The sequence below is a fragment of the Berghia stephanieae genome, chromosome 13 (assembly GCF_034508935.2).
Source record: "Berghia stephanieae isolate SIO BIC M18660-M18661 chromosome 13, UCSD_Bste_1.3, whole genome shotgun sequence".
Taxonomy (NCBI): Eukaryota; Metazoa; Mollusca; class Gastropoda; order Nudibranchia; family Aeolidiidae; genus Berghia; species Berghia stephanieae.
Genome location: NC_088372.1, coordinates 22,390,743 through 22,402,058, shown reverse-complemented (window position 1 = coordinate 22,402,058; position 11,316 = coordinate 22,390,743). Strand labels below are relative to the sequence as shown.

Here is an 11,316-nt window from a genome sequence, read left to right as displayed (position 1 = left end):
TTGCGCTTAATAAAATCCAAAGATGGAAACAAACTGACGTCACTCCGTTCTTTGCTATCACCTTTAGACAGCCATTCAGTTCAATGATTAGTTCTCACTAAATTATATCAATCAAAACCATAAACGTTTAAGGTTTCGCATTATTTTGTGTGTTGGTACGTTATAATGAGGCTGGCGGACGTTGTGATTATTTGATGCTATTAATGCAATTGATGCTATGGGTTTAGGTAAAATGTCCATAACATCCACCAGCCGGACATAACGTACCATCCTACAAAACTATGTGAAACCATAAACGTTTATAGTCTGATTGATATATTTCAGTGAGAACTAATCATCCAACGGCTGTTTAAAAACAACGACAAAGAGCCGAGTGACGTCATTTTAAATATAGATAGTTCGAAGTTGACGTCACTGAGGTCTTTGTTATTGTTTTTTTGCCATCCGCGTTTATGAGTAATGTTCACTAAACTGTATTAACCTGATTATAAACATTCATGGATACACACAGTTTTGTTTGTTGGTCCGTTATACTTCCGGATGGCAATGTTATGAGCTTCTTAGCCAAGCGCATACTATCTATAGGTGGCGCCATCTGTTTTCTGAAGGGCCAAAGAAATTTAGAGGATGAACACAGAGCAAAGCGCAAATCTGATATCATTTCACATGTACAAAGCACTCAACAAGCCAAAAATGTGAGTTTGCTTTTTTTTTTTTAATCAGGGAGTGTTTGTGTGTGTGTGTGTGTGTGTGTGTGTGTGTGTGTGTTTGTGTGTGTTTGTGTGAGAGTGAGAGGGAGGGGGGTGTATGTGTGTATTCATTGCATGCACGCGTTGTATGCGCAAACAATGATGTGTTATGTCTTTTGTGTGTGTAAATGTGTTTGTGTATGTTTGAATGTGTGTATGTGTGTGTTTCTGTATGTGTGAATGAGAGTAAACTCACTCTCACTCAAAACTATGTGTCACCGTAAACTTTTATAATCTGGTTAATACAGTTTAGTGAGAATTACTCATAAACGCGGATGGTAAAAAAAGCAATAAAGACCCGATGACGTCAAATACTATCTATGATGTGCATTATTTCGAGATGATGAGATAAAAAATACCCAGCGAAATTTTGTCACCACATCAATTGTGAATTTGCACGCCATGTCTAGTTCCATCATCACCACCAACGCGTGCAAATAATAAATGAAAGCGTCCCTTTTGACAAGACTATATACTGATTAAATCGACAACAGCTATTTAAAACTTGACACAGCTTGAGGTGGAAAACGTCACACATAATGCCGATACGTACGTCTGATAACCACCCAAAAGTTATGGGCCTAGATGCACATGTTTGCAGGTCTGATAACCCAAATTGTTATGGGCTCACTGTTGTAACCCTGAAGTCCACGTATGAGCCTTGCGCACCATGTTTTATTTAATTTTTGAGCGGATCAGACCCAACGAAACCTGGCGAAGGACTTCTTCTTCTTCTAGGTTCCATGCCTGGTCCAGGCTTCGGATACTGCATGAATTATCTCTCTCCATTCCTCCCTGTCTCTTGCTTTTTCAAACAGCTCTTGGATTGTTAGGTTGGTGAAGCCCTTCAGTTGGTCTATGAGTGTTTTTCTTTGTCTCCCCCGGGCGCGTTTACCAGGTATTTTTCCACAACTTGCCAGGTATTCATTCTTATCTTTCCTTACTATGTGTCCGAAAAAGGATAGTTGTCGATCCGCTATTAAGGGCATTAGTTTCCTTTGTTGGTATGTTTGTTTTAGCACTTCTTCGTTCGTTTTGTGTGCAGTATACGATATTCTCTGCATCCTTCTCAAGCACCACATTTCAAAAGCTTCAATGTTCTTTTGTGTTTCTGCATTTGAAGTCCAGCTTTCGCATCCGTATAACAAGATTGGCCACACGTAGCACTTCAAGACTCGGAATCTAATCCCGAACGACATCTGTTTGTTTTTCAAAATGTTTCCCAGGTCCATGAAGGCCTGTTTGGCTTGAGTTATTCTTGCTCGTATGTCTCGGTTACATCTTCCATCTGTTGTCACTATTGAACCTAGGTATTTAAAACGTTCTACGTTGGTAAGTTGCTCGCCGTGAATCGTTATATTGCAGGTGTTGTTGTTTTCGGGGTGATGGATGATGCCAAGTCTGCAAAGATAGCTCATCATCAAGCCCTACTGCAACCTCCTCGTGGTGTCGAACGGTAACAGGTCAAGCTGGCCAACTGCAGAGGGCGACAAGAATAGGCAATGGCAAACCATTCTTGTAACTTTGCCGAGTTAACTGCATGAAAAAGTCCAAAAAGTTAAACGGTGACAGCGTAAAGGGGAGCATGTTTTCACGGAAGACTGCTGCCCCACTCGGTTGGGAGCGTGATGTTCGTCAGGTCACACCGAACCGTCAGCCAGTTACTAGGCGAAATAAATTTAACAAATGTGACAAAACCAAAATTGGGACATGGAATGTCAGGACCTGTGCCCAAAAAGGAAAACTAAACAACATTCTAAAAGAAATGAAACGGCTCCAAAAAATATTCTTGGCCTGGCAGAGATGAGATGGAAAGAGCAGGGAACCATGTCAAAACAAGAAAACAACACGACATATAAGATCATATGGAGTGGTGGAACCTCTTTCCAAAAAGGAGTAGGGATGATCTTAGACCAACAATCAACCAAATTTTACAAAGGGCACGTAGCAATCTCAGACAGAGTTTTGCTGGTTAAGCTAAGAGGACCTGTAGTTGACACCAATATTATTCAAGTTTATGCACCAACAGAAGAGGCGAAGGACTAAGGAGAAAGAAATAAAGGAAGCAGGACTGTCCTGGAATACAGCCACCGCAAAAGCAGCCGATCGCAAAAAATGGAGATGTCTGGTGAATGCCCTATGTGCCTCAAGACCCGAAGAGGATGAACTAAGTGAGTAATGTAAAAAAAAAAAAAATTAAATAAAAGAAGAAAACCCTACTACTTTTGGCATCTGGTACATCAAGACATAATGATGTTTAGAGGCAATGGGTCACATAATTTCGTGAACGAGGAAAAAAGCTAACATTTTGTACAGTGGAATCCCCATAAAGTCAACACTCTTAAAGTCAACTTCTGTTTAAAGTCAACACCTCTAAATGACCCCAAAATGTCTGCTCTTTATCTATCTAAATTAAGCGTGTTTCAATGATAATGGATAAAGTCAAACTTGCTTAAAGTAAACCGACCGATCTTTCTGGGCCCGTGGTGTTGGCTTTATTAGGATTTAACTTGAAGCTAACATTAAATTGAAGCTTACATTCAATTTCACATTATTATTTATTTTAGGATTTAACTGTACATCTGTTTATTTGGACTTTTACTTACTGCCACCGTAGCTTCTATCATCAAGCACCATCATGTCGGAGGGCGAGGAGGACGATTGGGAAAAAGAAGCCAGCCCTAACTGTGATCGGGTCCGAATAGACACCGGAGGCCGAGCTATCTCTCTCTCTCTCTCTCTTGAAGATCCCCAGCCAACGAGCGTACACAAATTCAGACTCGTATAATGTTCATACTAAATTAAATTATACTTTGCATAGAGTATAATATATATATATTCTCTTGTTTTTATCTAATCATCTTTTTCGTGAGAAGTAAATGAAGAACACGCCAGGAGTTTCCTTCATTAGAATGATAGTCCACGGGTTTGCGAGACTTTCCCTCCTTGAAAGGTGAAATAGATTCCGTCGTCACACTGACAGAAATTGTAGCTGATCTCTGTGAGGAAGAAATTAAATATAAATCAAACATAAATCCAAAAATCAACACTTTTTTTTAGGTATCTGGGGAATAACTATTAAAATACATTTATATAGAACAATATCCACTTAAAGTGTTCAAGGCGCTTAACAGGGGTCCCTAGCCAACAGCAACATTACCAATAATAATAATAATAATAATAATAATAATAATAATAATAATAATAATAATAATAATAATAATAATAATAATAATAATAATAATAGTCGTAGTAATAGTAGTAGTAGTAGTAGTAGTAGTAGAAGTAGTAGTAGTAGTAGTAGTAGTAGTAGTAGTAGTAGTAGTAGTAGTAGTAGTAGTAGTAGTGGTAGTAGTAGTAATAATAATTATAATAAAAGAAAAGAGGCTTTTCCAAGCACCCCGCTTGGCGGATGATCTAGAAGTTTGGCCACACATATCGTGTGACCCATAAGCCGCACGATTTGATCTCAGACAGCAATACACGATATAGGCTGGTCTTGTGTGTTGGACTAGATAATATAATGTTCTCAAGGATACCCGAGTTGAATTTTCCGGTCATTGTCCCACATCTTGTCAGACAATACTTTTGCTATATTCAATATATCGAATACGATTCAATAATCTGATGTCACGCCGCCTGGCAACGGCGGCCATCTTGGTTCTAAACAAAGAAAATCATTTATTTTTATTTTTCATGCTGGCTAGAACTTTTCATACGCCTTGTGATCAGAATGTGTAAAAGTCAAAACATGATCAAATGTATGTGTTTTTTTTCTTCTGGATACGCTTTATACTCGCCGGAGAAATATTTCATAAGGGCGTCCGCCATTGTTCCGATAGTTTAGAGCCAGTTACTAAGTTACCATGCGTCATTAGGAAGGAAGTGACGTTACGACTGTTGAAGAGTATTGAGACCTAAACAAAGGAGTTATCATTCTTCACTCTCATCTTGGCAAAAACTCTCAAGCCTGGGACTTAAGAAATACTTCGTGAAGTTTTTTGCCAAGATGAGTCATTATTTTGATCGATTGATATTTGAAGGACGAGTTTTCTGGCCAAAATTTTAAATACGTGATTTTTTAAAACATCGCGGCAGAATACTGACGTCGCTGGACTCTATTCTCGGACAGGAAACTGGTCCACTAAACGCCACCATTAACTCACTCAATCCTAGAGATTTTTGCTACTTTTCAGAATTGGAAAAAATGTATTAAAAATAAACAGACATAGATAATTTGATTCAACGATCATCAACATGCAAAGACTAAAAACATTAGCCTTGATACTACGCCTAAAATTTATCTCATAAAAATGTAATGTATAGATAGGCATGAGATGTAAAAGCTTCTTGAACTTTTTGTAAAAGTCACTATGGGTAAAAGCAACCCGGGTAAACTACGGATATAGTCGGTGTTAGGGGTTGAGTGAGTTAATATCCATTTTATCCACGGCATACGGTAGAGTCACGATCTCTCCGGTCAGGCGGAGTTGTATCAGTGTAAGGTCGCGGGTTCGAGCCCCCTTCGCCGCCCCGCCGCGAAATTTTCTTATTCTCTGTTGTCTTCTGGCACTTTCCTACTCATTTCATTTCTTGTTGTTATCAACATAAGTGCCTGCTCCACTCACTTTTCGGAAGTCCTAATCCTACCAACTTCCAACCAATTGTAAACAAACCCTTTCGAAAGACCCATGACTTTAACATATCGATCCCTGCTTCTCTCGAAAACCCCCGTTACTGACAAGACGGCCATACAGTCTTCAGCCTGAAGCTGTGACCTTAATGGAATAAGAAGTATCATCAGGTGTGTGTGTGTGTGTGTGTGTGTGTGTGTGTGTGTGTGCGTGTGTGTGTGAATATGTGTGTGAGTGTATCATGGGGGGGGGGGGGGGGGTCCTGATTAGAAGTCAAAGTGATACGAAGCTGCCTGAAGCTGTAGGCTTTAAAAAGTAATAAACAAAGATGAATATAACAGGTTATATAACAAAATAACAAACACGGACCGTTTCAGGCTCAAAACCCTTCCTAAGCCAAAATTAAAACAAAACAAGACATAAATACATTAGACTAGTTAAAAACCAGTTAGACGGCGGAGAACTACGTTTTTAAGTAATATATTTATGAATCGTTCGGTGCTGGTATTAAATTCTTATTATTTTTTTTTTTGAAGCTGTCATATTATCTTTTTTGTTTATTACTTTTTTACAGTAAAAATTACGATGCTTTATTTCAACTATGCTTGACCTATGGGGATAAGGGTCCCGACAGTTTATCTGTAGAGCATTCGCTTCACACCCAAAGGACCGAGATCGATCCCGGGTAAAGTCGAGATTTTTTTCCGACCTCCCCCCCCCCCACCCAACCCCTCCTCGTCCACCCAGTTGTGATTTAGTAGCTGGTTCTGTTCGATCTGGCGGAAAGTACTTTGCGATAGATTGGCGTCCTATCCAAAGGGTGGCAAGCAATTGCGATTGTCCGTTTCTGGCTATATATTATATAGAATCCGGGATAAACTCCAGCTCCACTACACTGAGATCAAGATACCATTCCTATGTGGATACTTGGGTCGTGCAAATTATTATTTAATTTGGTCCCTAATGACAAAGTCGTGTGTAAGCTGTGATACGTGTGTAGTAACCATTTTTATGCACTATGTATGTGTTTTGTCATCTCTTGTCGAGAGGTCGGTGGCCAGTGTTCATGTCATGGTGTTAGTGTGTACCTAATGCTTTTCTCATCATGACTTTAGAGATAACGAAGTTGACGTCACTCAGATCTTTATTATTGCTTTTTTTTGCCATCCGCGTTTATGAGTAATTCTCACTAAACGGTTTAACCAGACTATAAACGTTCAAGGTTACACATAGTTTTGTGAGTTGGTCCGTTATACTTCCGGGTGGCAATATTGTGAGCTTCTTAGCCAAGCGCATACTATCTATTTGACTTCACGTCTAGTATCATTCAATTATGAAGATGACGTCACTTAGTTCTTTGTTATTATCGCGTATTAATCTCTAGACCGCCAGTTGGGTGATTTAAAATTGTTCTTACGAAAATAATCAGACCACAAACGTTTAAGGTTACACAAAGTTGTGTGTGTAAGCCTATATTTCATCTGGCGGGCAGATGTAGTAAGTATTTTATATATACGCATAGCATCAATAAAAAAAAAAAACACTTTCGTATAGTGTCAGTGTCACTCGTACTCTGTATGAAGCACAGGAAAACTCACTAGTAAGTCACGGAAAATAAAATCCCAGTGTATGCCCAGGATTAATTAATGCCATCTAAAACTAGTATGTGTAGTGAGTAATAATTAATATTGTGTTTTCGGCTGGTTCGTAAGTAGACACAACCTATAAAAAAAAATAATAAAAAATTATGCCCTTTGCGCCACGATATCATAAGATATCGTCGCCTAGGCATTCCACGAAGGAATATAGATAACTCATCAAACAAGATGTCTGATGTCAACAGGAATCACCCATGTTGTCCAAGTGAGCAAATTGGGGGTTAATAATCTTGCTCAAGGAAAGAAACGAAATAATATAATATAATGAACTTATATAGCGCCTAGTTCCAATTTGGAATTGCTCACTGGCGCTTTACATCAACACATCATGTATGATATACAAATATAGAACTGGCATGTTAAAACCACACAAATTCGATGATAACATAATATATTATAATAAAATACATACTAAGAGTCCAAATTATATGCCCTACAGAAAAGCTCAGTTTTTAACCGTTTTCTAAAGATAAGTGGATTTTCACTATTTTTAGTTTCAATATTGATGGAGTTCCACAGTCGGGGGGCATGAAGCGGGGCTCGAACCCGGGTCATCCGGATCACAGTGTAATACCTTAACCACTCGGCCACTTCGCCCCCACACAACCTATGAAATAACAGAAATCGATAACTCGTGTTATTAACAGAAATTGATAATTCATGTTATTATTAAAAACATATTTAATTCACTCTCTTGTCTGTATGCCTTCCAAATGAATGAATTACATGGCATGAATTACATTTACAAATGTGCTATCTCGAATACGCGATAGTATATGTATTGATTCTTATGCTCTCAGTGTTTACTTATCTTTCCCCATTCCAATAACCTTCCTGTTTCTCGTTAATTAAATTAAGGATCATGACTAACTAACACAATTTAGACCAGTGATGATGTCAAGGGTTGTTAATTGAAAATCCTCACGACATCACTGCTCATAAGGAATATAAAAATGTTGCAACTGGTCAAAGATTTGCTCAGGTATTTTCACAGATTGGGGTACCGACCAAACGTCCATCGGGGTACCGAGTAAGCATCCAACGGGGTACTGAGTAAATGTCCATTTGGTTACAAGTTGATCCAGAGTTGAATCTACTATCAAGAGACCGACTGGGGCAACCGTAGAATGGAAAAGGCTCCTCCACAAAATAACAAGGCAGAAGCAACCTTGACGTCACCACTAGTCACATCCAAACAGATAAGGACCCCCATTAAAATAAATCGAGTAGCGGACCACCATACGGGATGACATTAACTACCCATAGCATCATTAAAATATTAATTAAAATGTACTATTATTCTTTTGGCTAATTATATGTTAACCGTTCGACGACACGTGGTCTAGAGTTAACATAATTGATTGCACGTAGAAAGAAACTGTTCAATTGCACATAGAGAGAAAATGCGTTCACATCGAGACAAACTGCGTTCACATAGGGACAAACCGTTCGATGGCACATGGTCTAGAATTAACATAATTGATTACACATAGAAACAAACTGTTTAATTGCACAAGAGGATACAAACTGTTTGATAACACACAGACAAGACAAAGTTGTATTGCTATATATTAATATAAAGAGAAACTATTTGATTGTACACGAGGACATGATCTATAATTACTCACGTTTAGACCAATTATTTGACTGCACGCATAGGAACTGTTTTATTAGTGTGTGTGTGTGTGTGTGTGTGTGTTTTCCCACATTACGATAGAGATCAATTGTTATATTGAGCACATAGAGACAACGTGTTTTACTGCACATTTAATACGGAGATGTTTGGTTTGATTGTGCAAATAAAGATATAAACTATTTAATCGCTTAAAAGGATACACACACACCTACAGTACTATGTACTTGATTGTTTACATAAAGACAAGGTGACTGATTACACGGTTGTTTTCCGCAAATTCCTAGCACATACACGCCACGTCAAAGCCACTCACCAATTTTTTCTCTCCTTGGCTATGGAGATCCGAGAAAATCTCCAATAATATATCAAAATGAACACATAAAGAGAACACACACTAAGATCTCCTTTTCTCAATCACAAATAACACAGATATTGGTTGAATTTCTATATTATGCCATGCGCTTTATTTTTAGGCCCATGTATAATGCTCTATATTGGTATACATTCATGATAAGATAAGGTAATCCGAGAGGAAGAAAATATTAGTATCTTGAAGTAAAACTGTTTAATATTGCTTTAATCTTATCACAACTGATGGCGAGGTTCCAGTTTAAAATATTATGCTGTCAAACACACAACACAAACACTTGTCCTATTATAGGCCACACGAGAAATTCGGTTGCTGCTATGCTGAGTAGACTCATTGAAGGTCATTCCGTCCCTATTGTTTGATGAAGGCAGCAATAGAAACAAAAGAATACATTCCTCTCAGAACGACCGTGTCAAATGACGGATTTGATGGAAGCAGCAAGTATTTATTACAACCACCACCCATTACCGAGGGGTTGTTTTTAAATCACGGGTTTTTTATTTTTATTCTTCTATCACTTGGCACATATGCGAGAAATCTTATACCATTTTTTTCCCCTCTCTCACTCGCTTTTTTTCCTTCCCTTTACGTAACCGACATCATTACCGCTCGATGAGTTTTTGCCCTCTCCTCGCCCTCCCGTCAGGCCAGCTCAAGTCGTCTTTTTAATAATATTAAGCCAATTAAAAAATATTAGAAAGTGTAATGTAGTATAATAAGTTTGTTGGTAAATATATATATCTATATTTTAAAAAAAATGATAGTAACATATATTAGCACAGGATTTTGGAACAAAAAGCAAATACTTATACTTTTTATGATTATTTTACAAAACTAAAAATTTGTAAGTAAAATTTAGCCACAAAAAATTCCAACCTGCCTTCTCCTGATCTCGCGCGTTGCTCCTACCGCGCCCCGCTTTTCGCTGCCTCTCGCTTTCTCCAATCGACATTGCTCTCTTCTCTCTCTCTCTCTCCCTCTCTCATTCGTCCTTCGATAAACCTACTGCCGTTGCCAAGAATTTGCACCACTGACCTACTGGCCCACATTCACCGTGAGAGTTTTTCATCGTCAAGTCATTGACCTTGGCCCATATTTCTCAAGGCCAGGCAGTAGTCAGTGTGTCAAGGGAGGACGTGTGCTCCTGGAAGTATAGGAGTGAGAGAAGGAGAAGACGCGGAGAGAGAGAGAGAGAGAGAGAGAGAGAGAGAGAGAGAGAGAGAGAGAGAGAGAGAGAGAGACGATAATTGTTCAGTTGGAAGAGAGAGAGAGAGAGAGAGAGAGAGAGAGAGAGAGAGAGGGGGGGGGGGGGGGGGGAGGGAGGGGAAAAGCAATTATGCGTTTAAGTAAAATGCCCACAACATCCACCAGCCTGATATAACGTATCAACACACAAAACTATGTGAAACAAATGTTTTGGCCTGATTGAGGAAAACGTTTGTGTGAGTGTGTGTGCATGTGTGTGTGATTGTGTGTTGGAGTGTGTGTGTGTATGTATATAAAGCTCTATAATATTATAATAAGCTCAATAATGTAATACCTATAATAAAATATATTGAAAAGAAAGAAAACCGTGAGACGGACAAATATTGTTATTATTATTATTATTATTATTATTATTATTATTATTATTATTATTATTATTTTATTATTATATTATTATTTATTATTATTATTGTTATTATTATTAATATTATTATTATTATTATTTATTATTTTATATTTTTATTTATATTATTTATTATTATTATTATTATTATATTTATTATTATTATTATTTTTATTATTATTATTATTCTTATTTTATTATTTTATTATTATTATTATTATTATTTATTGTTATTATTATTATTATTATTATTATTATTATTATTATTATTATTATTATTATTATTATTATTTATTATTAAATTATATTATTATTAATTTTTTATATTATTATTTATATATTATCATTATTATATTATTATTATTATTGTTTATTATTAGAGAGAGAGAGAGAGAGAGAGAGAGAGAGAGAGAGAGAGAGAGAGAGAGAGAGAGAGAGAGAGAGAGAGAGCAATGCTGATGACACTATAATAATATAATACTGGGGCAGGCAGCGCTACTCTCTATGAAGTAGTTGGCTCGTGTCGTCCGTTTGCAGTTTGTAAGCCATTCTAAACTGGGACGTCTCATCGAACGCCTTTGCAAACGTCGAATACATACTTACATCAACGAATGATTTAACAAACACTTTTAATGTCAGGTACTGGAGAGATAGCCTGGC

The 11,316-nt window shown here is 37.5% G+C and overlaps 1 protein-coding gene across 1 annotated transcript in view; it reads right to left on the bottom strand.

Annotated features, from left to right (window-relative positions):
* The window catches only part of LOC144958792 (nuclear receptor subfamily 1 group D member 1-like), a 32,378-nt gene extending 22,773 nt beyond the window's left edge, over nt 1-9,605 (bottom strand). Inside the window, exons 1-2 of the mRNA XM_078890995.1 lie at nt 8,991-9,605; nt 3,356-3,748 (exon numbers count right to left, since the gene is read on the bottom strand). Of these exons, the coding sequence (XP_078747121.1) occupies nt 3,356-3,389 (34 nt within the window). The 5' untranslated portion in view covers nt 3,390-3,748; nt 8,991-9,605. The remainder of the gene's footprint in view (nt 1-3,355; nt 3,749-8,990) is intronic.
* Nucleotides 9,606-11,316: the final 1,711 nt, after the last annotated feature.